General features: G+C 41.1%; 2 protein-coding genes across 4 annotated transcripts; both read left to right on the forward strand.

Annotated features, from left to right (window-relative positions):
* Nucleotides 1-64: 64 nt before the first annotated feature.
* Nucleotides 65-865, forward strand: LOC131924917 (basic salivary proline-rich protein 2-like). Its single transcript, XM_059280174.1, has 3 exons — nt 65-80; nt 136-275; nt 446-865. The coding sequence occupies exons 1-3, from the start codon at nt 65-67 to the stop codon at nt 863-865; spliced, it is 576 nt and encodes a 191-aa protein (XP_059136157.1).
* Nucleotides 159-17,330, forward strand: Zbtb37 (zinc finger and BTB domain containing 37). 3 transcript variants are annotated; one of them, XM_059280334.1, is made up of 5 exons: nt 159-441; nt 933-1,128; nt 2,626-3,582; nt 5,723-5,822; nt 16,563-17,330. In XM_059280334.1, exons 3-5 carry the CDS (start codon nt 2,654-2,656, stop codon nt 17,046-17,048), a joined length of 1,515 nt encoding a protein of 504 aa, XP_059136317.1. In that variant the 5' UTR covers nt 159-441; nt 933-1,128; nt 2,626-2,653; the 3' UTR covers nt 17,049-17,330. The 3 variants fall into 3 exon arrangements, with proteins under 3 accessions (XP_059136317.1, XP_059136319.1, XP_059136318.1); XM_059280336.1 differs by having other exon boundaries at nt 2,652-3,582; XM_059280335.1 differs by lacking the exon at nt 159-441 and having other exon boundaries at nt 695-1,128.
* Nucleotides 17,331-27,872: the final 10,542 nt, after the last annotated feature.

Below are 27,872 nucleotides of genomic sequence, written 5' to 3' on the forward strand. Positions count from 1 at the left end.
AACACACAGACACAAGAACCCTACATACCGACAACATCGTGTCTCAACGCGCCGAAAGACCGATATGGCGGCTGCGGCCAGTATATAAACTCTCCGTGACGTCACGACGCACGGCCCTCCGCTGCGTCCGCTTAGGTCCCGCCCACGCGCCTCAGACCCCTCCTCCAGCCCCACCTCCTGCCCGCCCTCAAGCTCTCCCGCTGGCCCCGCCCCACAACGCCTGGGGGGCGGAGTCGCCGCCGGCACGTCCAGCCCGGCCTCCGCCTCCCGGAGGAGTAAGGGCTGAGGGGAGGGGGCTCCCGTAAGGAAAGCGCTGGGGGAGGGGCGCTGTGAGGGTGACTGATTTCCTTCCGGCACGTCGCCCGCTCCGGAGGAGGGGGCGGGGGGTTTCACTTCCGGGACGGTGTTCCGGCCCATTCCGGCCCATTTCCACCCCCGGAGGTAGGTGCTGCTCCTTGACTGGGCTCGGGCCCCGCACCCCCGCCCCGTTAGCCTAGACCGGACGCTCCTTGGCCGCGTCTCGGCTGCAGCCAGCTCCTGGGGCCTTCAGCCGCCCGGCTCCACCTCCCCTCCAAGCACTCGGCGACCTCCCCCCCCCCCCTTTGGCTCGGGGCTGCAGAGCTTGCGGGCCCGCCCCCTCGCGAGCCCCTCCCTCAGGACCCCGCGGCGGGGACACACCCAGACACACCCCCCACCGCGGCCGCCTCGGCCGCCCTGTCCCGGGTCCCGGGGCGCCGCCCCCTTCCCCCCCTCCCGCGCCTCACCTGTGCGCTGGCTGCTCTTCGGCCGCGCGTTCTGCTCTCTTTTCCCGGGTTCTGTGCCATCTCCCCGCTTAGCCAGGTCACCCTTTGCCCATGCTCCCTGACACACACGGAAGCTGCTCCAGTACCTGACTGGCCAACCCCACGCGTTCCCGATTCTCCCTTTTACAGCTCTCGCCCCTCCAGTGCCGACGCTAGAGAGAGACTTTACTCCAGGGGCTTCCTCCTCACTGGGGAATTGCTGGGAAGAGCAAACAAAAAGGCGCTGGTGTAGGCTCCAAAATAAACATCTGAATTCGTGATGGCATCGACAGAGGCTCTTAAAGGATTAAAAGTTTCAAAACAAACAATAACGCTTTGGAAAAAGGTCAGATTGGTTAAAGTTGCTTCTTGAAAGCAGTGTTTGCACTTCCCTGTTTACTCAAGTGTGTTGTAAATGCGGGGTGATAGCGTGAGCTTGTCAGGACCACTTCCTGGTGTGTTGTGTAGTCTCATAAGTTTAGGGATAAATTGGATGGACAGTGAGCCAAAGTCATTGTGATACATCTGAACTACCCTCAACTAATTGAGACTGTTTGATGGAGTTGCAATCTTTTAGTGTAAAATGTTAAGCTTTATTCTTGTCGGCTGTGGGGAATCAACTTCCTGAATCAAAGTAGCATCTTTGGAGTCCCCAACCTCGAGTTGGTAGGTAGAGAAAGACTTACTTAGTAGTTTTGTTGGGTAGAGAAAGATTTCGTTTTTGCTAACTCTGAAAACTGGACTCCAAGTTCTCTGCATGTTAATTGAATGCTGAAAGGGCTGTGGAATTTTTCCTAACCTACAGTTCACCTCCGAGTCTTGGATCCAAAAAGAGGGAGCTCCAGCTGGTAAGCATTTCAAAATATTGGCCTAGCCTGGCATGGTAGTGGTGACACGCCTCTAACACCAGCAGCATTCTTTAATCTGAGCAGAGGCAATCAGATCTCTGAGTTAGAGACCAGCCTGATCTCCGTAGTGAGTTTCCAGGGATAGCCAGAGCTACATAGACCCTGTCTCAAACAAACAAATGCCCGGTGTGGTGGCTTAATCCCAGCACTTGGGAGGCAGAGGCAAGTAGTTCTCTGAGTTCCAGGCTAGCCTGCTCTACAGAGCAAGTTCCAGGACAGCCACACAGAGAAACCCTGTCTTGAGAAAAAGTGATAATACTGACGATTCGTGTAGAAAATTAGTCACTTTATAGTCATAAATAACCTGTGCCACATGTAAATTATAATCAACCTGTATATAATTAACTTTATTCTAAAATGTACTTCCTCTAGAAAAAGATAATGGATTTGTATTCAACCTGAAATCCTTGTATTTGGTACCCCTCCTTGATGAACTCCTACCTCGATGTCATATAGCTTATTAATAAAGTATGGTTGTAGCTTGAATATTAAGCAGTCTAGCAGTCACTTTTTTGTTGTTGTTTTCATTGCATTTTACTGTGAAATCTAAAACATCGTGCCAGGCTTAGCAGTTCACACTAATCCTAGTACTCAGGAGGTGGCATCAGGAGGGTCAACACAAGTTTGAGGGCTGCATTGGAGTGAGAGCTTGTTCCTAACAAAACAAAACACCTGCTGGCAAGTCTGTTTCTACATCCAAGCATCATAAGGAAGGTGCCTCTTCATACGTGGAGATTTTCATTTTTTTTCTGAGACAAGTTCTCACTTATGTAGCCCAGACTCATGATTCTCCTGCCTTGGTGGCCAAGTGTTAAAATTACATATGTGTACCTGGCACTCCTGACCAGAAGACTTTACATTTTTAGGGATGTTTGAAGTAAAAAACCCAAAGGGAGTCAAACTGGTGCTAAGAATATGGTTTGCTCTTTCAGCAGGGTTGAATGTCTGCCTGTATTTTCAGGCATGACCATGGAGAAAAGTGGGAACATACAATTGGAGATCCCTGACTTCAGCAACTCTGTTCTGAGCCATCTCAACCAGCTACGAATGCAAGGCCGTCTCTGTGATATTGTGGTCAATGTGCAAGGACAAGCTTTTCGGGCTCACAAAGTAGTACTGGCTGCCAGCTCTCCTTATTTCCGGGATCACATGTCCTTGAATGAAATGAGTACTGTGTCCATTTCTGTCATCAAGAACCCTACTGTTTTTGAACAGCTCCTTTCTTTCTGTTACACAGGGCGGATATGCCTGCAACTAGCAGATATTATCAGCTACCTAACAGCCGCTAGCTTTCTGCAGATGCAACATATTATAGACAAATGTACACAGATCCTAGAGGGCATTCATTTCAAAATTAATGTGGCTGAAGTGGAAGCAGAATTAAGTCAGACGAGGACAAAGCTCCCAGAGAGACCTCCAGAGTCTCACAGGGTTACACCAAATCTAAACCGCTCACTTAGCCCACGACATAGTGCTACAAAGGGGAACTGGAGAGGACAGGTCAGTGCTGTGCTGGATATCAGAGAGCTCAGCCCCCCTGAGGAGTCTACCAGTCCTCAGATAATCGAACAGAGTTCTGATGTAGAGAGCCGGGAGCCCATTCTTCGAATCAACAGAGCAGGACAGTGGTATGTGGAAACAGGAATAGCAGACCAGGGGGCGCGGAGTGCTGATGAAGTTAGGGTTCTTGGAGCAGTCCACATCAAAACTGAAAATCTGGAAGAGTGGCTTGGGCCAGAGAACCAGCCTTCTGGAGAAGATGGGAGTAGTGCGGAGGAAGTCACAGCCATGGTGATTGACACCACAGGCCAGGGCTCTATAGGACAAGACAGTTACACTTTAGCGTCTTCGGGAGCCAAGGTAGCTCGGCCAACCAGCAGTGAAGTTGATAGGTAAGTTTTGTTTTCCCATTTAAAGCTATTGTGTAAACATCATTAAATGGGCCTTCTGTGTTACAGAGAGCATTTTTCTTACCTGATGTTCCTATTCGACTTACTTTGGGAGACTGGAAATATGTCAAAAGACTTGCATTATTTTTTCAAAGCAGGAAGCTCCAGGTTCTGAAGTATTCACGATGTTACGAGAACTATGCTAAAATCAGCCACTTCCATGAATCAGATAGCATCTGCAGCCACTTTAGGATCAGTTATTGCCAGGGCCCTCTCTGGATTCTAGGCAAAGAGCTGATTGTCAGAAGGTGTCTGGTAACATTGCCCTTTCTCACTATAACACCACACAGGTAGGTAACCTTGGGAAGTTTTACTTTCCTTATAGCACTGTGTATTATTTCTCTCTGCCCTTACCTACCAAATTAGAGACAGTCTGGTACCATCAGTAATTGTTCTTTTTTCAAATTAGAGTAAATATAGTACAGTAATTCTAGAGAAAAGCTTTTTGAATGTTTTTCAAGTGTCTCCTCACCTAGTGATGTTTCCCTTGAAGCTGCTACTCTCCGAGGCCTGAGAGTGTCCTCACCAGTATGGCCATGGCCTATGGTCTTCACTTTTCTTCCTTATATGCCAAATCTGTTAGAACATTTCCTTTTGATGGAAATAGCACTATCTTTCATCTAGTCAACTGAAAGAAAAGCGTTACTAGTTTAGATTGGTAACATCTTATGTTCTTTTTTTATTTTCACTTATTTGTTTATTGAAAAAAGGTTTCTGTAGCCCAGGCTGTTCTAGAACGCAGGGAAGTCCTCCTGCCTCAGCCTCCTGAGTGCTGGGATTACTGCCATGAGCCACCAAGTTTGCATTTTGGTGGTGGTGGTAGTGGTAGTGGTTGTGTTTTGTTTTGTTTTTGAGACACGGTTTCTCTGTGTATCCCTGACTGTACTGGAACTCACTCTAGACCAGGCTGTCCTGGAATTCACAGATACCTGCCTGCCTCTGCCTCCCGAATACTGGAATTAAAGGAGTGTACCACCACTGCCTGGCTCATGTTTGGATTTTTTTTTGAGACAGGGTCTCACTCCGTAGTTCAAAATGGTCTTTAGCTTACTAAGTAGCCTAGGCTAGCCACAAACTCATGCATTCTTCCTACCTTAGGCTCCCAGGCCCTAGATTACACAGGCTGGCTTATTCTCTTTCCCGCTTGAAATAGATTGAAATGGGTAAAGGCGCTTAGAGCCAAGCCTGACCATCTGAGTTCAGGCCGTGGGCCCCACGTGGTAGAAGGAAAGAGTGACTCTGATAAGTTGTCGTCTGACACACATGCTGGCACACTCATGCCTCTCCTGGACAAGCAAATAAGTGTGAAATTGATCGGGGAGCAATTAAAACCAACTAACTCATTTCTTTGGTTTATAGCTGATCATGAAGACACTTTGTAGGATTTTAGCCATGTAGATGGTCTTGATTTAAGTATTTCCCATCATGTGACCTTAGTAGTATAAATATTCTTGAACACAGAATACATATTCATCCCCAGTGTTGGTAACTGTTGTCCTCCTGGATTAGAACTATAGCAGAAGTACTACCTTCTTAAATGCCCCCCCCCCAAAAAAAAGGCTTTAGTCTCTACGAACTCTGAGTAGATTACCATAAGAGATGGAACAGCCAAAACCCCAATAGTTAACATGGAGAACCAAAATCACCAGGCAGCATGGAGCATGCTTAGAATCCTAGCACTTGGGAGGTTGAACCAGAAGGATTGCTATGAGTTCAGGGACAGCCTAGAGCTTTGCCTGTGTAGTGAGTACCAGGCCACTCAAGGCTTCATAGCAAGACTCAAGAGCAAAACAAAACTACAGACTGGGTTTCATGTATGTTTTTGGTTGTGAGCCTAGCCTTAACGGCTGAGCCATCTCTCCAGCCCTCATGTATGTTTTTACTCCCTTTTCAGTACTTACTAGAGTAGAAAGTGTGTGTGTAGCTTTAGCTTCACCTTCTCTTATGGTCTGTTTGCTTTGTCACTTTGAAAATATTTGTTTGATTTAGTCCCATTCCTCAGCTATGATATAGAGGAGAAACAGCATTCAAGTTCTTTGGCACTGCTTGTCTATTGGTCCCCTGTATGCTCCTTTTCCAACAGATTTAGTCCCTCCGGCAGTGTTGTTTCCGTGACAGAAAGATACAGAGCCAGAAGTGAGTCTCCTGGGAGAATGGATGAGCCTAAACAACTTAGCTCCCAGGTATGTAATTCTGGATTTAGGATTGCTGTGTTGCTTGAAGAACTTGTCACTGAATGAACAGAATAGAATGAATGAGAAAGATTAGGACGAACAACAGTGGCCTAAATAAATACTGGATTTGATATATATTAGTTTTTTCTTGATCTTGCTTGTGAGCATGCTAGAATTAGAATTTGAGATGCAGAAAGAAAAAAAATAACCGTGGGGGTAGAATAATGGCTCAGCAGTTAAAAGTACTTACTGCTCTTGCTGAAAACCCTACTTTGGTTCCCAGTGCACAACCGTCTGTAACTCCAGTTCCAGGGGATCTAGTGCCCTCTTCTGACCTCTGCAGACACCAGGCACACACATGTTTCATATATGTTTATATATGTAGGCAAGGCACTCCTACACACACAAAAAAAAAAGTCGTCTTTTTTTTTTTTTTAAATGTGGAACTTTTTCCTGATTATAGAGATACCTATAAATCTAAAAGTAAGATAAAGTCCTTAACATTATACCTTTGGGTCATTTAGAACTTGGATTAAAAACAATTTGATTTGGGGTAGGTAGGTAATATATATGTGTATATAGTTGTTAGTCTATATAATATTTATTTGTGTGCATATAAGAAAATTGCTTATGCATTTCTGTGTGTTTATTCTCTTGTATGAATATATCTTTTTATTTATTTGCATCCTGAATCTTCCATCATGCTAAAGTTCTAAAGGCTAGGTGTGGTGGTGCACATCTCTAATCACAGCACTTGGGAAATAGAGGCAGAATTGCTGCAAATTTGGGGCCAGCCTGAGCTATTTAATGCGTTCCAGGCCAGTCATGGATGTAGAGTAAAACCCCATCTTTAAAAACAAAGACTCCTGACAACGATGGCTTCTGTATTCTTCCCAACTCTCCTTAGCTAGTAAAGTGGCTGGTTGACATTTTTTGTTTATTTTTTACAGATCTTAATTATTGAGAATTGATTTTTCAAAGCTGTAAACCACATAGAACACAATAAATGAAACACTTCAGCCCATAAAGAGGAAATATAAGTAGGTTAAGATTGCCTAACTTGCCAGGAATAGTAATGCACGACTTTAATGGCAGCACTGGGGAGCAGAGGCAGGTGGATAGATCTGTCATTTAGAAGCCAGCCTGGTCTTCTCAGCAAATTCCAGACCAGCAAGGACTACATGGTAAGACCCTGTCTTTAAAAAAAAAAAAATTTGAATAGCTTATTTTTTTAAGCTCTATTACAATTTCTTATTATCTAAACCACTGGATATTTGTTGTGTATATTGGTATACTAATAGCAGTAAGATATTGTTACACACTAAATTTTTTTGGATTTTTTTCTGTTGATAGTGTTTTGAGGCAGGATCTCCATAGCCTAGGCTAACCTCAAACATGATCCTCCTGACTTTACCTCCCTAGGGCTGGAATTACAGATGTATGCCAATACACTGCAGTATTTTTTAGTTTTAATTGAGTGGTAGAGAAAATGTTAAGAGCTAAGAGGAAAAGTAATTAGAATGCTTTTTCTCTCCATCTCTCAAATCTTGTATAATAACATACAAAGGTAACTAATTATACAATAGATGCAGTGATTAGGGCAGATCTTAACAGCTTTATAGACTAAATGTACAAACACACAAAAAGAATATAAGTGCTTACAGGCATTTACTAGACTTAATGTCCACATAGTGCAAGTACAGTTAAACCGATTTGTGTATTCGTGTCATGCAGAGGGTGGTGCACATGGATATATGGAGGTTAGAAGCAAACCTCAGATGTTGTGCCTTTTACTGTGATTTTTATTGAGAAAGGGTCTCTACCTGGCCTCAGTCTCAAAGGCTCTGCTAGGCTGGCTGGCATTTGTCTCTGCATTCCCAGTGCTGGAATTAAAAACTCATGGAGCCACACCCAGCTTTTTTACATGGCTTCTGAGGATGAACTCAGTCCTAATGTTTGCATGGCATGTAAGTACTTTACTGACTGAGCCGTCTCCCAGCTGTGGATTTATTTTTTCTTCTAAGCAGATTTTAAATGGTTTCCATCTTCCTTCCCTTTTCTTCCTCTTCCTTTTAAAAAAAAAAAAAAAAAAAAGATTTTTGTTTTGTTTTGTTTTGTTTCGAGACAGGGTTTCTCTGTGTAGCTTTGCGCCTTTCCTGGAACTCACTTGGTAGCCCAGACTGGCCTCGAACTCACAGAGATCCACCTGGCTCTGCCTCCAGAGTGCTGGGATTAAAGGCGTGCGCCACCACCGCCCGGCAAAAAAAAAAAAAAAAAAAAGATTTATTTTTAACTAGCTGTGTCTATGTGTAGTTTTAGTACACATGAGTACAAATGCCTATGGAGGCCAGAAGAGGGCCTTGGTGCTTGCAGTGGTTTGAATGAGAATGGCCCCCATAGGCTAATATAATTGAATGCTTGGTTCCTAGCTGTGGAAGGATTAGGAGGTGTGGCCTTGTTGGAGGAGGTGCATTGCTGAGGGTGGGCTTTGAGGTTTCAAAAGCCCACACCAGGCCATCTGGCTCTTTGCCTCCTTCCTGGGGGTTGGATCAGATGTGAATGCTCAGCTACTACTCCAGCACCATGTCTGCTACAATCCCAACAAGGATGATCATGGACTACTCCTCAGAAATTGTAAGCAAGCCCCCAGTTAAATGCTTTATTGTATACATTGCCTTGGCCATAGTTTTTCGTCACAGCAATAGTAACCCTAAGACAACTCCAGGAGTTCAAGATGTTGTGGGCACTAGGAAGAGAACTCAGGTCCTCTAGAAGAGCAACAAATGCTTTTAACTACTGAGCCATACCTCTAGCTCCATCCTTCCCTATTTTGAGATAGGAGACTTTGTTGCCCAGGCTGTTCTTAAACTCTTTGGATTAAAATCTGCCTGCCTTAGTGTCTCCAAGTAACTGGGGCTACTATTATGCACCACTCTGTCAGACTTTAAAGGCTGGAATTACAAGAATACAGCACCATGCCTGGCCTCTATGTAGTTTTTCATTGTAATTAGGATAGAGATCATATTGGAATTATATAAGGGTGTTTACCTGGCTAAAGCAGAAGATACAGTCTATAAAGCAATAGAATATAAATAATATTATCTAAGGCTGGTGTGGTGGCTCTTCAGGTAAGGGCACCTACTGCCAAGCCTGACAACCTGGGACCGCACGGTGAATGAAGGGACAAAACTGATTGATGTGCACTGTCCTCTGATCTCCATCCTCTCTCTCTCTCCTCCCCCCCCCCCACACTCCTCTCACCCTCTTCCCCTTCTCACTATAAATAAATGTAATTTTATGATTTTTTTAAAAAATTTTTATTGGGGGGCGGGTGGGGTGGTGTCAGAAGTCTGTCTGATGTAGGTATTGAGAACTGAACTCTGGTCCCCTGGAAGAACAGCAAATACTGTTAACCACCAAGCCATCTCTTCCTAATAAATGTAATACTTAAAAAAAAAAAAAGTACTGTCTAGAAGATTCAAAGGATAAGATATATCTACACAATATATAAGAAAATGTTTTATGGTAAGTTCATTTACTAGTTATTTTCCTGGGCCCACAGAAGACCAAAGCAGGGCAAAGATTTGTGGTTTTAATGCATTTATTTGCTTTTGTGTGTGTGTGGTGGGTGTGCACATTTGCATTTCATAAAGAATGTGGCTATCGGAGGACAGCTTGTAGGAGCTGGCTCTTTTCTTTCATCATGTAGACTACTGGGAATCAGCTTAGGTTGTCAGGCAGGTACCTTTACATGATGAGATATCTTTCTGGCCAACTTACATTATTATGAGCAAAAAAGAGAAAAGAAAAAGAAAACTGATGCATTGAAAATACTGGAGCAATTGGGCAGTGGTGGTGCACATCTTTAATCCCAGCACTCGGGAGGCAGAGGCAAGCGGATCTCTGTGAGTTCCAACAGCCAGAGCTCACAGAGAAACCCTTTCTCAAAGTCAGTCAATCAATACAAGAAAATACTGGAACAACCGGGCAGTGGTGGCTCACATCTTTAATCCCAGCACTTGGGAGGAAGAGGCAGGTGGATCTCTGTGAGTTCCAGGACAGCCAGGGCTCACAGAGAATGCTGTCTCAAAATCAGTCAATCAATACAAGAAAATACTGGAGCAACTGGGCAGTGGTGGCTCACGTCTTTAATCCCAGAGCTCAGGAGGCAGAGGCAGTCAGATCCCTGTGAGTTCCAGGACAGTCTGGTCTACAGAATGAATTCCAAGACAGCCAGGGCTACACAGACAAACCCTGTCTCGGGAAAAAAATAAAAAGAAAATACTGGAGCTGTAGTTCAGTGGTAGAAGTGCCTGCCTTGAAGACATGAAACCTAGGCTCAATGCCTAGCACTTCAAAAAAAGAAGAAAACAAAAGTTTTGCCTAACATGTATTAGGCCCTGGATTTGATCTACAACCCTTATAAAAACAAACCAAAACAAAAACTGGGGCCAGCAAGATGGGTCAGCTGGTAAAAGCCCTTGGTGCCAGTCCTGACGACCAGAGTTCCATCCCCAGCACCCACATGATGGAAGGAGAAAACAGACTCCACAAGTTGTCTTCTGACTTGTATACACATAGTACACATACGAATAAATATATGCAATAAAAGATTTTTAACTGGTTGATAGACTAGACTTCCTGACTATAAAGGGTGAATCTGGAACAGATTGCCAAAGTTACTTCTAAAAAACATTTACTTTTTTTCTACCACTAGAAAGTTAAAAATGGCCAGGCGGTGGTGGCGCACGCCTTTAATCCCAGCACTCGGGAGGCAGAGCCAGGCGGATCTCTGTGAGTTCGAGGCCAGCCTGGGCTACCAAGTGAGTTCCAGGAGAGGCACAAAGCTACACAGAGAAACCCTGTCTTGAAAAACCAAAAAAAAAAAAAAGAAAGAAAGTTAAAAATGTTTGGACTAATTTTCTATGTAAGTTACAATCTTCCCAGCTCAGCTGTTACTCATCAGAATTGACTGACTGTTTTGACATGTAGACTTCTCAGTGCTGCTATAACCCTGTCAGATTCTTTCTCTGTGTCTTGATTCTGAGATTCCTCCTCCTTCTGAGTCCACTGAAAGCCCCACTTCCACATTCTCCTTACCCTAATTAGTCCAGTGTTCTTTGATCTTTTTTTTTTTCTTAAACCACTATTATAGCATTTCACATGCATTATTTTTCTTTTTTCTTTCTTTTTTTTTTTAATGGAAGGCAAGCACTCTACAATGAAGAAAATCCCCAGCCTCTTACCTTTTCCTGATTCTCTACTAATTCATATAAATTATTCCTTTCCTGTTTGTTTGATTTTGTGGTTCTTGTCAAATTGAAGTCTGCTTGAGAGCAGAGACTTTCTAACCTTAGTTATATCTTTGACATTGTCTTGTCACTTTTACTTCTATGAATACTAATGTTGATTTTGTCATTGCAAATATCACAAACTATAAAGGTTATAGCTACTAACCGGGGTTATTTAGTTGCTTGTGAAATTGGTTAAAGGAAAAAGCTAAAATTCCCAGCTTTGAAGAGCTTTAAATAACATTAGTGATTTTTGGTTCCTTTTCAGTTTTTGAGTATCTGTTAGCAATTAAAGATTAAAATGATGGGAAACTTTGAAGTCCATGTCAAGTACATGGGATACTTAGCCAGGCAGTGGTAGCACACTTAGATCTCTGAGTTTGAGGCCAGCCTGGTCTATGCAGAGAAACCTTGTCTTGAAAAACTAAGAAAGCCGGGCGGTGGTGGCGCACGCCTTTAATCCCAGCACTCGGGAGGCAGAGCCAGGCGGATCTCTGTGAGTTCGAGGCCAGCCTGGACTACAGAGTGAGTTCCAGGAAAGGCGCAAAAGTACACAGAGAAACCCTGTCTCAAAAAACCAAAAAAGAAAAAAAAGAAAAAGAAAAACCAAGAAAAAAGTACAGAAATTTTCAGGGGTGGTAATTCACCCCTATTATCCCAGCACTTGGGAAACTAAGTCAGGAGGATCACTTTGAGTTTGAAGCTGGTCTGGGCTATATAGAAGTTCTAAGTCAACCTAAGCTGTAAAGTAATACTATGTATCAAACTGAGAAATAAAAAGTAAAAGAAATCGCCGGGCGGTGGTGGTGCACGCCTTGAATCCCAGCACTCGGGAGGCAGAGCCAGGCGGATCTCTGTGAGTTCGAGGCCAGCCTGGGCTACCAAGTGAGTTCCAGGAAAAGGCGCAAAGCTACACAGAGAAACCCTGTCTCCAAAACAAAACAAAAACAAACAAACAAAAAAGGTAAAAGAAATCATTCATTTATATGGATTTGTTGTTTGGTTTTCCGAGACTGGGTTTCTCTGTATAGCCCTGGCTGTCCTAGAACTCACTCTGTAGACTAGACTGGTCTTGAACTCAGAGATCCCCCCTACTTCTGCCTCCCAAATGCTGGGATAAAAGACATGTTCCACCATGCTTGGTGGAATAATTAATTCTTAAAATGATTTTTGAAACAAGTACTGATTGAATTCATGGATATTTGGCAATGCAGAATATCCCTATATGTATATATTATAGGAAATTGCTGAGTGAGACAGAGAAAACCACGAGGCACCATTTTTATGGCCTTCCTTCATTTCTTTATTATTTTTAAAAATTACATTTGTGTATGGGGTTGCACACATTTGTGTGCACATAGCAGCAGCAGCAGCAGCCATAGCTGCTGGAGGGTCAGAGGACAACTTGCAGAAATCAGTTCTCTCTATCCACCAAGTGGATCCCGAGGATAGAATTCATGTTGTCGGACTTTTTTGGGGAGGGTGCTGTTGTTTTGAGACAGTCTCTCCACATAGACCTGGCTGTCCTGGAACTCACTGTGTAGAACAGGCTGACCTTGAACTCCTGAGTGCTGGGATTAAAGGCCCTAGTTGTCTGACATTTCATCTAGTGTTTTCACCCACTGAGCCAACTTGTTAGCCCTCCTCCTCTGTCAAAGTTCAAAGCAAAAAACTACCGAAGTTATAATGCTTCCTTTGTTATTTGCTCTTCAGTTGCAACTTTACTGTGATCGTTTTAAATGAGATTAGTCATAGTGCATGGTTTTTGTAATCCTAGTTCAGTGGTTATTAAAATGCATCATTTTCTGTGTGTGATGATTTTATTCATCATACTGGTGTGTTGTGATTTTATTCAAAGTTAAGAAGTTCTTTTTAGGAAATTATATCCTCATGATTATAAATAAAATAAATTTGAAGTTGACTTGCTACCTGAGGACAGAAAGGAAACTGGATGCAAAATATATGTACGTGTACATACATACGAGTTAAAATACTTAATATATACATACAAATACATGAGTTTGTAATGTTTAAATATCACAGTTATTGAACTAAAGTGCTCAAGTGTGTTAGTTCTTTCACACAACCTCTGAAGGAAATGATTGAGAAAACTAAGGATAGTTAATGGAACTCAGATTTGAACCCAGGGCACTCTTAACTCTTACATGATATTATGCATTCAAATTTTTACAAAATACCTGAGTTTGATGATATAATACCAGGCACACAGGAGACTAAACAGGAAGATATCCTGAGCTAGGGATATTTGAGGCTAGCCTGGGCAATACATTGAGACTCTGTTGATAAAATAAGGTTTTGTTTTTTGAGACAAAGTCTCACTTGTAGCCCTGACTGACCTTGAACTTCTGGTAATCCTCCTGTGTCAACCTCAGTGCTGGAATGAAAGATTACAAGTGTGAGCCATCATATCCATTCAAGATTCTTAAAAATATATCTCAAGGTACTGTTAGCAATTTTTAGTCTCATGAGAATATTATAAAGTTGGAACACTGTACTGCTACGGGCTGTAGAAAATTATCATAAGAACTCAGCTGGTTATGCAAAGCCACTACCTGAAGGGGTCAAGGAATTCCTTCAGAGGAAGCCAGATCCCAGGGAGCATTTGGTGTTATTTGGATTGTTATATATCAGCTGTCTTCTGTTATGAAAATCATGTGTGCTTTCATAGCTTTCCCAATTGATTTTTCCCTAAGAATTGCTAACAGTGTGGACTGATCAGTATTTGCATATACGTTAGAGGTATTTGGAGAACAACCTCAGGAAAGGCTTCCTCCCCACCGGTCCATCCATTTCTTCTCCTTTTAGCGCTGGAATCAGATATCTCCCTTAGCTACATTCAAGGACAAACAGGAATAACAGTCCAAACCACCACACCATGCAATGACCTTTTTATGAATGGAAAAATTGAGCCTCTGGGAAATTACTCTGTGTTTTGTCCTTGTTCACTTAGGATTTACTGATAAGATACTTCCTTATTCTTTCTGTGAGTTCTGTTTTGATGACCTAGGGAAATGAATTAAAATTCTGTGTGAAACAAATCGAAAGCTAAATGCTGTAGATCATAGTCTGTACTCCTCACTGGGGAAGTTGAGGCAGGAAGATTGCCAAAAATTTAAGACCAGCCTGGGCATCATAGTGAGACCCTGTCTAAAAACACCATAACCCTCAGTATACAGTTCAACCCTTGAGTTTACATACTGGTTTCCAGGTCTGCTGAGGAGCTGCCTCCTTTGGAAATACTGAGAAGCCCTGTCAGGCTAGCACATGAGAAAGAGACAAAAGATTGTTTTAGAAAGTAAAACATATGGAATTGTTAACTAGGTGAATCTTTCTCTAGTTAGTCCAATATTTTATTTTCTTTGCATTAGTACCTTGACTTCTGTTAAAAATTGTAATTGTTTGCTACATAATTTTATTTTTTAAAAAAATGACTGTAATGACTTTAGTAGTCAGTAGCCCCTCCCTGAAAAATTATTAATTTCTGAATAGTGATATTTAGCATAGAATTTTGAGCCAAAAGTGTTTATCACTCTAAAACATACTTTTAAATTTATTATTTATTTGTTTGTTTGTTTGTTTGTTTGTTTGTTTGTTTGTTTTAGGCAGAGTTTGACTATGTAGTCCTGGCTGGCCTCAAACTCACTGTGTAGACCTAGCTGGCCTGGAACTCAAGAGCTCTACCGGCCTCTGCCTCTCAAGTTTTGGAATTAAAGACATGCACCACCATACCCAGCTTTATTACTTTTTCAAATTATGCGTGTTTCTATGGCAGGTGGAGCACAGGCTATTGCAAATTTTTGGTTTCTGCAAATGCCTGCAGAAACCAAAAGCATCAGATCCCCCTGGATCTGGAGCTACAGGCAATTGTAAGCAACCAGACATGGGTGCTAGGAACCAAACTCTGGTCCTCTGCAAGAGCTATGCACACTCTTAACAACTAAGCCATTTTTCTAGACCCCAGTCCAAAACTTGGTAAGTTACTTGTTTAAAAGAATATATTCTTATCCTTCCAGCTTTCGGGTGAGAAGACCCCATCCATGTCTTCAGCCAATTTACTCTGAAGTCATTTACAACTTTTTAGTTTTTAGGGAGCTGGAGAGATAACTCAGTGGTTAAGAGCACTGGCTGCTCTTCCAGAGGACTCAGGTTCAATACGTACTATCCACAAGGGACTCAAAACTCTTTGTAACTTTAGTTCTAGGGGACCTGGCACCCAATTCTGGTCTCCAAGAGCAACAGGCACACATGATGCGTAAACATACATGCAGGCAGAACACCCATACACAAAATAATAAAAAAATGTAAAGAAATTTTTTTTTAGTTTTTAGCGTGATAATGATGTGCTGATATATTACATTATTGCCTACAAATTGTATATATTTGTTATAAAGCTAGCTAACTGCTGGTTAACATGGTAATAAAGTGTCATAAAGGAAATTTTATTATATTTGCCTTTATATACTCCAAACTTTCATCTATAGTAGATACAAGCCACATTTGAATTTTTGTTTTAATTAGTTAAAAGCAATTGAAATTGAAATATTTCCTCAGTTGCATTAGGCATATGACAAATGCTAATAGCCATGTGGTTACTACATTGAGTTCAAATTATAGAACCTTTCTATCACAGAAAGTTGTATATACTCTGTAGTTGATTGTCTAGAATATAGTTGTAAGGATAGAATCAAGGGATGGCATTGTGGGCTCATATTTTCCTGTTGCTGTAAAATAGTACTAAATAAGAAGTTTTCAGTTTGACTTTTGGTTTTAGTTTTTTGAGACATGTCTCATTAGTCCATGCTGGTCCTCAACTCCCTACGTAGCCAAAGATTTCTTGAACTCCTAATCCTGATGTTTCTATCTCTCAAGTGTAGCAGAGGCTTAATAAAACATCCAGTTCATCAGCCAGAACTTTGTGTTGCTCTTTTTTTATTTTTTTTCTTAAAATTTATTTATTTTCATCTTATTTGCATTGGTGTTCTGCCTGCATGTATGTCTGTGTGAGGGTGTCAGATCTTGGAGTTACAGACAGTTGTGAGCTGCCATGTGGTTGCTGGGAATTGAACTCTGGTCCTCTGGAAGAGCAGTCAGTGCTCCCAACCACTGAGCCATCTCTAGCCCCTGTGTTGCTCTTTTTACAGTGATGGAATGATACTCCCAGGATTCTTCTTGCATTTTTATGTTAATATATTTGCTTGTTGATAGTACTGAACTTCCCTCTGGGCTCCCCATTACAAGTAAGTGTACATGGGTAGGAATGTAGCTAAGGGATAGAGCATTGGCCTGGTTTGCACAAGGTCCTCCCTTCTAGTCCTTACGTCACACAGACAGACACACAAAAGTAACATCCTAGTAATAGGTGTTGGTAGATTGGGTTGCTTTTAACATATATGCTTAATGCTATGTAATATTCACTAACTTTCTTCTTCTGACACAGGTAGAAGAGTCAGCAATGATGGGAGTAAGCGGCTATGTGGAGTATCTCCGAGAACAGGAAGTATCTGAGCGGTGGTTCCGGTATAACCCCCGTCTCACCTGCATCTACTGTGCCAAATCTTTCAACCAAAAGGGAAGTCTGGACCGCCACATGCGCCTGCATATGGGAATTACACCATTTGTCTGCCGAATGTGTGGCAAAAAGTATACCCGGAAAGATCAGCTGGAATATCACATCCGCAAGCACACAGGCAACAAGCCTTTTCACTGTCATGTTTGTGGCAAAAGTTTCCCCTTCCAGGCCATCTTGAATCAGCACTTTCGAAAAAACCACCCTGGCTGTATACCCCTGGAAGGGCCTCATAGCATTTCTCCTGAAACAACTGTCACATCTCGGCAAGCTGAAGAAGGGTCACCTTCGCAGGAAGAAACAGTTGCCCCTGGGGAATGTGCCCAGGGCTCAGTGTCTACTACTGGGCCAGATTGAAATACTGAGGGGGAGGGGGCAGACCCTCCTCCCCTTTGGGTCGTAACCAGCCCATATCAGGACCAGAGGCTGGTACTTAGATTCACAAAATGCCACATCGCTCGCCTAGAAGATGTTCCCATGGTGTTGCCAAATTAGAGGATCCACGTGCAGAAAGCATTAAGGCATTTCTCCTCTTTCCCACCTCACACTTTGGAAAATAATCAAGCAAATCAGCTTCTAATTCAGGGATCAACAGCCTTGGTTTGTTAACTTTATAAGAAAACAATGTTTTTAACAAAACTGATCAGTGAATGGTCATTTATCTACCAGTCATGATTGAACACTGTACTTAGGTCCATATCATCTTGGTGGGTGAAATCCTAGATCTAAAAAAAAAAAAAAAAAAGCAACAGGAGCTTTGGCCAACTGAAGCAGCCTATCAGAAGTGGGAAAGGTAGTCACAACGGTGAGAAAGGGGAGTCTTTCCTTCCTCTTCCCTGCCAGAGCATGCATATCCATATTTTAGGGGAAAAAAAAAAAAGAATGCTGGTGATTCTCATTATTCTAAAAGGTTAAGCTGTCTTTGCTCTGAGAAGACATCTAATACTTTGCCTAGTTGTTTCATGCAATCAGCTACCTTGGAGCAGTATTCTAGCGAGCAGTATCACCTGAAGCACGTTAGGCAGGTAGAAGTAAAGTGAGCAGCCGAGCATTTCCAGTGGGCACTTCTATATCTGGGAGCTTGAAAAGGAGAAGCAGGGAAGGAAGTGTTTATGCTTTGCAAATACTAGACAGCACAGAGCTGAGCTGCAGTTTTCTGATTGGTGTTTGTAAGCTCTGACACTTGCATACATCCATGGTTGTTACAAAAATGTTCCTGGTTATGTGAGTTATCCTGTTAGGCTGACTACCAAAATTTCATCCTCTTCAGCTCCTAGTTTCATATAACAGCAATATTGTACATCAAAAATGTCACTTTCCAGTGAAATGAGCCTGGATTGTATTTTTAAATCCACAGGTCTCCACATTTGATAACTTTTATATGAAGTTTTTAAACAGGTTTTTTTCTGCAATATTGTAGTTGAAGAGAGATTCAACATTGTTGTTCTTATTGCACCACAGTTTCATTTCCTTCTACGTGTTTTGTACTTTATATTTTCAGTCCAGTGAAGAACTTCACTTAAATCTATGTCTTGGTTGTGCAAATCTATATATAATTCATCAACCAATTAGCAAATTGCTGGTGACTCTGAGAGCTTTGATTTTTTTTTTTAATAGTACACTACAGGGCACTTCACTTACAAGAAACTATCTTGCACAATCATGTTGCAATAAATGATCAAGGGATCAATTTTTATCAGGTGTGGTTACATAATCATTCCTAAGATTTTGTACAAGTTCAAGGGACTTTCTTAGTGATTTTGAGTTTTTCTGAGATTCTTAATCCAGCTCTGAAAGAATTTACCAAACACATAGAGCTTTATATGCCCTGTCTTAAATGCAGAAAGAAGAGTAGGAATGTTAAACAATACAGGCAAAAAGATGCCTGAAGTCTACAGTGCAAATAGAAGTCTTTAGCTTCTCGAGTGATTTTTAAAGAATATTTAAATGTGTAATGGTTTAAGTAATTGTTTTGGTACAGGGATGTGGACAATGCTAAGAGATTTGGGAGAGGGACTGGTCCTGCCTGCACTAGTGAGCCATTTATGAAGATGTGAAGTTTGTGCTCCTTCCTTGTGAGCACCTTGTGGTATGGAAAGGTGGGAAAAAGTACATTTTTGATGGTAAAAAACTGGAATGCAAAGGGTAGCTTTAAGCAATCTGAGAATTGTATATACTGTATCACTAGAGAAAGGTTTTCTCTTCTGACAAAGTATAGAAATTCGTCTTTTAAAGGAGTCTTCTGGTGCTCCAGTTGAAGAGCCTGCCCTTAAAAGCAGCACTGGAGAGTAGTCCCTTATCTCTGATAATCATAGGCAAGCTTCTTGCTACTTAGTTGGGCAACAGCATGATAGAGTAAAAACTGTCTCCTAGAGCTACCTTAGGGATTACTGTGCTCTGTGGCATAAAAACAGAGTTGAAGTTCTCAGAAAACATTTTAGCTGTATTAGAGGCTTTCAGTGGACAGACATGGTCATTACTGAACAGGCAGGTAGCCAGGAAGTACAGAAGATGCTGCTTTAGATGGATTTTTTTTTAAGCCAACCAAAAATATTTTAGTCTACCCTACTTTTGAAAAGTTAAGTTGTATGCTGAAAAGTTGTTTTTTGCATTGTTAGCTTTTTAGGTTATATGTGAAAAAATAGAGCTTTTAACTATTACCAAATTATAAAGTTCAAGTGCAGTAATTTCTATAAAGAGAAACTTCAGAGCACTTATCAGCACTCCATCCAAGGTCAGCCACCAACATCTTGAATGGGGTAGAGGTTGCTGTATTCATGTGGAGGTGTTAGGCATGTTTGGGGGGTTCCCCTCTGTTTTCACTCATTTCTAATAGGTTTTTACTGTATTGATACTGTGAATAGAGTGCTTCCGGTCCTAGGACCACATCAGCACAATCTTCTCTGCTGGTCTCTCCTCTAATTGGCCTAGCCAGAGCCATGAAAGTCATGAGACTTCTAGCCAGGCTACTTTTGAAACAAAGTTTTCAAAAATAATCATCTGCTTTAGTTAGAAGTGGTACCATTCTAAATATCCAGGATTCTTATCCAGATTCACTGTGACATTGTCCTACTTCTTTGCTAGCATCACTGTAGGGTCATAAGGGTTAGTAGTGTACTATCTATGTTAATGAATACGGTGTGTACAAGGAGTATGCTCATTAAGGGTGTACTAAATGGACTTTAGCTGATGCTGAAACTTACTACCAAATCTTGACTTGCACACGTCACCTTGTAAGGGGAACTGCATTAGCAATGAGAGCTAAATCAGTAGATAACCTAATGCCGTGAAATTGCAGTATCAGGACTGTTATGATTGAGAGGCACTTAGCAGACGAGCTATCCAATATTGTCATAGAAAGGAGAGAGTTGGCCACATGAGTGTATCTATTTTCACTCTAAATAGACTTTTATTCTCTCTGAATTCTGATACTGATATAAACTGTGGCATTCACATGGCAGTAACACTGTATTTACTCAGAAAGGCTCTTCCTAATGAATTCTTCTCTTTTTACTCAGAACCGTAATTACCTCTAAACTGAGTTGAATTTTATTTTATGTAAATTCCCAGCAATTCCATAGTTTGGGGGTTTTTGTTTTGTTTTTGGTATTTGAGGCAGAGTCTTTGCTATGTAGCCCCTTGCTGTCCTAGTTCTCACTCTATAGCTCAGCAGGGCCTTGAACTCATAGGAATCCTTCTGTCTCAGCCTCATAAGTACTGAAGATTACAGGCATGTTCCACCACACCTGGCCCCTATTCCATCTTATTCTACTAAAGAACTAAATCTAATCTTGACCACATAAAACTGAATTAGTTTGTAAAAGACAAAGAAGAAAGAAAGCAGTTAAGAAAAGTTTTCTTGTACTTTTGCGTTTTTTTTCTGTTTCCAGTTCCCTTGACATCAGTGAAACAAAGATGGTATGAGAGTAAACAGAGACTGTCCGGGCTTCTTCATAGTGGAAATCCAGCTTTGATTGGAATTGTCTGGTGCAAGAGTGATGTTTGGAACTTCATTTCCAATAGCTGAGTAGTCCTTTGTCCAAGAAATAGCTTTTACACAGTCTTACTACCAGCTCACACTAGTTGTTTATTTTAACTGGTGTAATTACTTTTTGTTTAACACGGAGGTCTAGTTTAAAGAAATAGAAGCAGTGGAAAATGGAAAAGGAAAGACTTTCTTTTGTTTTGTTTTTTTCCTCTCTCTTCTTTTTAGTTTTTGAGACAGGGTTTCTCAGTGTAGTCCTGGCTGTCCTAGAACTCACTCTGAAAACCAGGCTGGCCTGGAATTCAGAGATCCGCCTGCCTCTGCTGGGACTAAAGGTGTTCACCATCACTGCCTGGCAAGGGAAGACTTCTTAATGTAGTAGAAAAGCTCTTAATCAGAAGATTTGAAATCCTATCCATAAGCAGATATAATTTATTTTTCACTTCCAAATATGCCCTTTTCCTTATTTGTACACTTATTTATTCAAGGAATATTGAATGAGTCATTATTGAGCAGTCTTTGGAAATGGAGCTTTTTACATAGGACCACAATGGAAAAGAACTTAAAATACTAAAATATTTTCATAGCTGAGTTAGGAAAGGAACAGCAAGCTATTGCCAGGTAAATCACTGACTTTGAGAGAAGCCCTCAGCAAAGCAGACCCTAGAGCTTATGAGTTAGATCAGGGTTCAGCAAACCATGGCCCTGAAGTCAAATATGAATATCTGCCTGCTGTCTATATGAAGACAATTATACCCTAACATCTGTTTGCTTGGTTATTGTTTACTGTTTCTTTGTACTATAATGATAAAGTTGAGTACATAGCCAGCAGGGCCTAAAAACACTGTGTCTGAAGGTGTCAAAGGTTGGCATCTTCTGCCTTACTTCCGAAGTTAACTCCAAACAATTACTCCTACCATTTCACCTTGAGCATAGTGTGACAGAGGCTTTAAATTCAGAGTCACATCTGCATTAGATACTTGAGAAGAGTTGCGTCATCTTTTTCCAGCTCCACATAAACCCTCTTGGTTTTTCTTCTGCTTCATTCCCATTCCAAAAGGGGCAGTTATAATGGGTAATAAGCCAAAAAGAAGCAGGATTATGTTTTGCCCTTGCCCAAAAGGTATAAGTAGATTTAAGTTTAGAATAGTAGTTGTTTATAACAAGATACCTCTTATAAGAAAAATTCCCACACTTATAACAATGTGGAGTTCAAAAGTTCATGCTTTTGTAAGTTTTGTCATTTCTCATCTTGCTTAAACTGATTTGTATAATAATGACAAATGAATTTAGTCTCCCTAGAATTAAAGAATAATTTCTGTTATGGATAGTTATTACTGGTTGTGGTGACTCTTGCCTGTATCCCAGCACTTAGGAAGGAAGGTGAAGGTAAGGATCAGGAGTTCAGAGTTATCCTTGGCTACATAGAGTTTGAGGGTAGCCAAGGCTACATGAGACTCTGTCTCAAAGAAACAAAACAAAAGGCATTTTGATTCTTATCAGATGTACTGTTTTTCTAGATTAGATACCCATACTTTTCCCTTCATTTTAATCTTAAATAAATTCACTCTGTCCACATTTGGACTAAAAAAAGTCCAATCTTTTTCTTTTGGATGTTTTGAAACAGTAAAACATCAGGATTTTAATTTTTTCTTAGGCCTGTTCCTGCATATCTGTTATTGTTAACATGTTGGACCATTATATATTTGGTTTTTGAACATTCATTCTTAGTGTTATATAAGGTGTGGAGAAATGTGAAATGTTTGTGGAATTTGGAAATAATACACAGGCTTCAGAGTTTCATTTGGACAGTTTTCTAGGCTATGCTAATGCAGTACAGTGAGTTTGATTTGTTGTTAAAATCCTATCGTCATAGAGAAAGGTGGGATGAGTCACTAGTCTCCATGTAAGACATGTCTTTGGTTCTTTTGGTTTGGTTTAGTTTTGTTTTGTCTTGTTTTGTGACAGGGTCTCACTGTGTAACTCTAGCTGGCCTAGAACTCCCTGTGTAGGTCAGACAGGCCTGAAACTCACAGAGATCTCTCTGCCTCTGCCTCCCAAGTGCTGGGACTAAAGGAGTTTGTCACCTCGGCTGACCATCTCTTTGTTCTTAAAGTTGCCTTCTATTAAGATATTGCTGGGGTTTATGTGACATAGCCTCTGAAGAATAGATAATTCTCACTGTGAAGTTTCAGGATGTTCGTCTAAGTTAAATCTACTTGTCTCAGAGCACATTACACATAGTCATATGGGCTTTCTATTGATCTGGGCCGTGCTACTTGAGAGAGAACGTGGCTGCAGATAACTGAATCATCCAGCTATGCTCTGTTTGAGGTCTTGCTAATAGATGTCATTTAAGTAGGAATTGATTGAAAGCATTGGAGTTTGCCAAGTATTATGACTAATTCTCAGTGTTTTTGCTTCTCTGCTTTCTAATGTTTTTCCTGGTTTTCAGACCAGGACTTTTAAATGGTGCTTTTCTCTAGGCTGGGGTTTTTTTGTTTTTTGTTTTTTGGGGGTTTTGTTTGTTTGTTTGTTTTGGGGGGTTTTGTTTGTTTGGTTGGTTTTTTTTTGTTTGTTTTGGTTTTTTGAGACAGGGTTTCTCTGTGTAGCTTTGCACCTTTCCTGGAACTCACTCTGTAGCCCAGGCTGGCCTCGAACTCACAGAGATTCGCCTGGCTCTGCCTCCCAAGTGCCGGGATTAAAGGCATGCGCCACCACCACCCAGCTAGGCTGGTATTTTTACTTAGATAGTAAGTGGGCTTTCTTCCTCAGGACAGGCCAAAGTTGAATAGTGTGAGTATGTTAGAACACCTGAGCTTGTTACATTACAAAGAAAGTAATTATTGCTAGGGACAGTGACCTCAAACCCTTAGAGAAGTCTGTACAGATCATCCATTTCTGTTGTGTTAGAAGATCATCTTTTCTCAAATGACACACAGCAATGCTAGAAAGACACATAATTACCTGAAATTCACATTATCTTTACAGAGGCTACAAAAATAACTTTTATAAATAATTTCTAATCTCATATCCTTCCCCTTATATATCAGAAACACTTCTTAATGCAGTTAGAAGAACCCCAGTAGCTCAACTAGTGGAAGCTTTAAACAGCAAAGCTAACTTACAAAGGCAGAGCATGGGGTGGGGGGCGGGGGCTTTTCTAATGCTTGTTATTTGTGTCTGCTCAGTAGGCCCTGTGGAGGGACTCTCAAGTGCACCACCCAGTTAAAGTAGTCTTATTTTGAGCATCTCATGTGACCAACACCATAAGTTAATGCCATGAATCTTAGGATGTGAATTATACTATAATGTCAAAAGTTAAAGTAGTTCATGGAAACATATGCAATTACTTATCTTCACTGGTAGGTAATATATAGGAAACTATGTCCATTAAATAAATGTTAAATACTTTTTGGTACCAGACAATGTGGTTGGAATTTATAAAACACAACCAGCTTTAGTTAGTTGTGGCTTTCCATTCTTTTAGGGGTTTTTGTTTTGGTTTGGGGTTTTTGGGGTTTGTTTGTTTTTTGAGAGAGAGAGAGAGAGAGAGAGAGGGTCTCTTTAGATAGCCCTGGCTGTCCTAGAACTCACTACATATAGCAGGCTGGCCTTGAACTCATAGAGATCTGCTGCCTCTGCCTCCTGAGTTTTGAGATTAAAGGTGTGTTCCACTGCCCAGCATGGCTTCCCATTCTTGAGAGTCCCAAACCTACTTGCTGGGAGTCTGAGACATGATTTTTTAGAGAGCTTGCACTTTTTAATAGAGAGAGAGAAATTCTAAAGAAGCACTGAACTGTGTCCCCTACTAACATAACTGCAATTATGTTGAAATAATCCTGAGGTGATAAAAGTAATAATAAAAACAGCCCACTTTTTTTAGTGTTTATGTGCCAGACACAGTTCTATTAATTTATCTGCTCCTCATGTCAGTCTGTTGTGGTTATTGTTTCCTTCATTTTAGAGAGAAGGACATCCTTTGTCTTTACATAGGCAGCCTACCACCATATTCTCTGGATAGCTTCTAGTGCCTTTAGTGAGTATAATTATGGCACATGTTATAGATGAGGACACTGCTGACTGAGCCCAAGGGTACATAACTTGACAGCTCGTATTTACCAATTCAATTCCAAAGGCCAGACTACCTCCACTCTATCACATTTATTATAGATCTGTGCAGTAGCTAGTGATCTTCCTACTCTTACTGAACTTGCAATCAAGAGTACAGGCTGGAGAGATCGTTAAGGCTCAGTGGTTAGAGCACTGGCTGTTCTTTCTGAGGACCTAGATTTTGTTTCCTTAGCACCTACATGACAGGTCACAACTGTCTGTTATTCTAGTCCCAGGGGATCCAAAGCCCTCTTCTGGCCTCTTCAGGTACCAGGCATGCACATTGTACAAAGACATACATGCAGGCAAAACACCCATAGACATGTAAATAAGTAAAATTTAGTATAACCCAGAGTAAGTTATTAGCAGATTTCTTCAAAGGATCATGCAGTTGGTCTCATGCAGACTTGAGTAGGAATATTGCCCACTTAAGGAGAATTGCCCATTTGGTATGTCTAATTTTAAGTTGAGTGATTTATTATTTAAAAATGAAATGTTTTCTGGTTATCTGTTGCTGTGTAACAAAGTACCCTAAAGTTTAACTCTAAAGTGGCTTAACAACCATCTTATAAATCTTGACTTTGCAAAAAGTTAGAAGTTAAGGAAGGGGCAGGTGGTTGAACTGGTCTAGAAGATCCAAGATTACATGCATGCCAAGTGTAGGGAGACCTGAAAAGCTGGTTTAGCCTTTCCACTGAAGGACTTTTTTTTTTTGGGGGGGGGGGGGGAGATGAAGGTGGCAGAGTTTCGAGACAGGGTTTCTCTGTATAGCCCTAGAACTAGCTCTGTAGACCAGGCTGGGCTCGAACTCAGTGATATGCCTGCTTCAGCCTTCCAAGTACTGGTATTAAAGGCATGAGCCACTACTGCCTGGCAGGCAGTTGGGCTTTTTAATATGCAACTCAGGCTACTAAAAGCTGAGCAAACAATCTGGTCTTCTTAAAGGCAAGGCCTACAGCCATCACGGGGTCACTGCTATACTTTAGTCAGTGGTGAGCCCAGATCTAGGGAAGAGGAAACCCTAACACTATGAAAAACATGAAGAGATCTGAGACCATGTTTAATTGTTTACAGGTAACATTGGGTTTTCAATTTTTTCCCTGAGCCTTTTGTGATCAGTTATTAGTGTTGTTGAAGTCATTATTACATCTACTGTGGGACAGTCAAAGATCTAGAAGGAGAATTAGACAAATACTTGAGGCTGTTTTATTAGTTCCCTGCCTTCCCTCACCTGTTTGAAAGCAGTCATCCCTTTTCCTCTTTATACTTGGATCCAGGTTCCGAGCTTTGGCTGTGCTGCTATGAGACCATGATAGCAACACAGGCTGAGCCAGAAATACTCTCAAGGAAATGAGAAGCTTCCTGTTTAAAATTCTGGTTTATTGGAGACAGCTGTAAGTTTAGAAATAGGTGGAAAACTCCCATGATATGGCTATTAAATCATTTTCAGGAATTTCTGTTGTGTGACTTCATATCATATTGAGACCATAAGAAGTTCTTGTACTGAGGTTTTACAATGGCAGGGAAATGCTCTAACCACTGAACTACACCTCCAGCTTATGATCGTAAACATTTTACTCTCTGTCTCATCTCTATCTTTACCACTTCTGTCATATAATTTTGTGCTTAAAGATGAATTGGCTGATATCATTCTTACTGCTTTTCTTACAGGAAAATCAATTTCGTGTGTCATTAGTCTCTTAGGAACTGTTACCAGCCTCTCTCATTTAGTCATAGATCATTGAAGTTTTTTGAGGCTGGAGTTGTCAGTTTTATAATGCTTTATTTAAACTCCTTAAAATAATTAGACTAAAAAACTTAAATAGTCCTGCATTGAGAAGATAACAGAGAAAGAACTGTACTAATTTTCCCCAAATCAGTACCCTTCCAAGAGAAGAAAGGTCTGAGATACCACGTCAGTAGATTCCCAGAGAAGTAGCTATAAAGGCTTCTGACTCATCATCCCTAGTTCTTATGCAGTGTAATGATCTCTGCCTAGGCAAATGAGGGGTACTAGGAGCCAGGCACTTATAGTGTGGATAGATATCCAAAGGTAGAGTGGAGATTAATTAGATTTTTATCATGTAAAGATTGGGGGAAGTTTTTAGTGAATAAAAAGAATAGAACCTAATATAAAACTTTTTTAAAATACTCATTTCCACCATGATATAATCTATCTCTTCCTCCCCACCCCCACCCACCCACCCACCCCACCCCATCCCTTTTTTTTTTTTTTTTAATATTTTGAGACAGGGTTTCTTTGTGTAGACCAGGCTGGCCTTGAACTCACAGAGATCCACCTGCCTCTGCCTCCCTCGTGCTGGGATTAAAGGCGTGAGCCACTACTGCCCAGCAAACTCTTCCCTTCTTGACAGAGAAACTTTGAAATTACAGTCCCAGGAAATGACAGTTTTACTGTGATAACCTGTGTTTCAACTCGAATGTTATTTTTTGGCTCATTGGGAACTTCTCTGGAGTCTCTGTGGTCTCAAGTTTGGAGTCATTGGGTGGTTGCATAGAAAAAGACAACAGGATGAGAAGAGAATCCTATAGATTGACAATCTTTCCTTTCCTTTCAGCGTCACAAATCTAAACCGTTTCAGCCAGTCGTGACAGCCCGAGTGAGTAGACGCTACCTGAGGGTTAGAGTTCTACCCTTAGCCTCCTCTTGAAGCAGATGCTGATGATATTTGAGAATGATCTGTTTCCTATAAGTCAGAGAAACCCAACTGTAGTGGTTAAGAACCACTCAAAACCAGAGATGCTATGCAGGGAACAAAGCTGAAATGTGTTTCCTCTGGAAGCCAAATTACTAAAGAGGTCACTAAAAGTGTGCTAAAAGTCACCTCTGAAATGCTATCAGATGGCAGACATACTTAGAATTTATATGGAGTTTCTAGTATTTTTACAAAAATGACTTTAAATCCGGTAATGAGTTTTGTTGTTGTTTTTTAATGAGCCTGTTTTCTTTTTGGAAAAATGGCTCAATAAAACTATCACTAAAGAATTCAATTGTATGTGCGTGTGCGTTAAACACAGAATGGTATACTGAAGATAGTTCATACAAATAACTTTTATGGAAA

The sequence above is a fragment of the Peromyscus eremicus genome, chromosome 15, assembly GCF_949786415.1.
Source record: "Peromyscus eremicus chromosome 15, PerEre_H2_v1, whole genome shotgun sequence".
NCBI classification, from domain to species: domain Eukaryota; kingdom Metazoa; phylum Chordata; class Mammalia; order Rodentia; family Cricetidae; genus Peromyscus; species Peromyscus eremicus.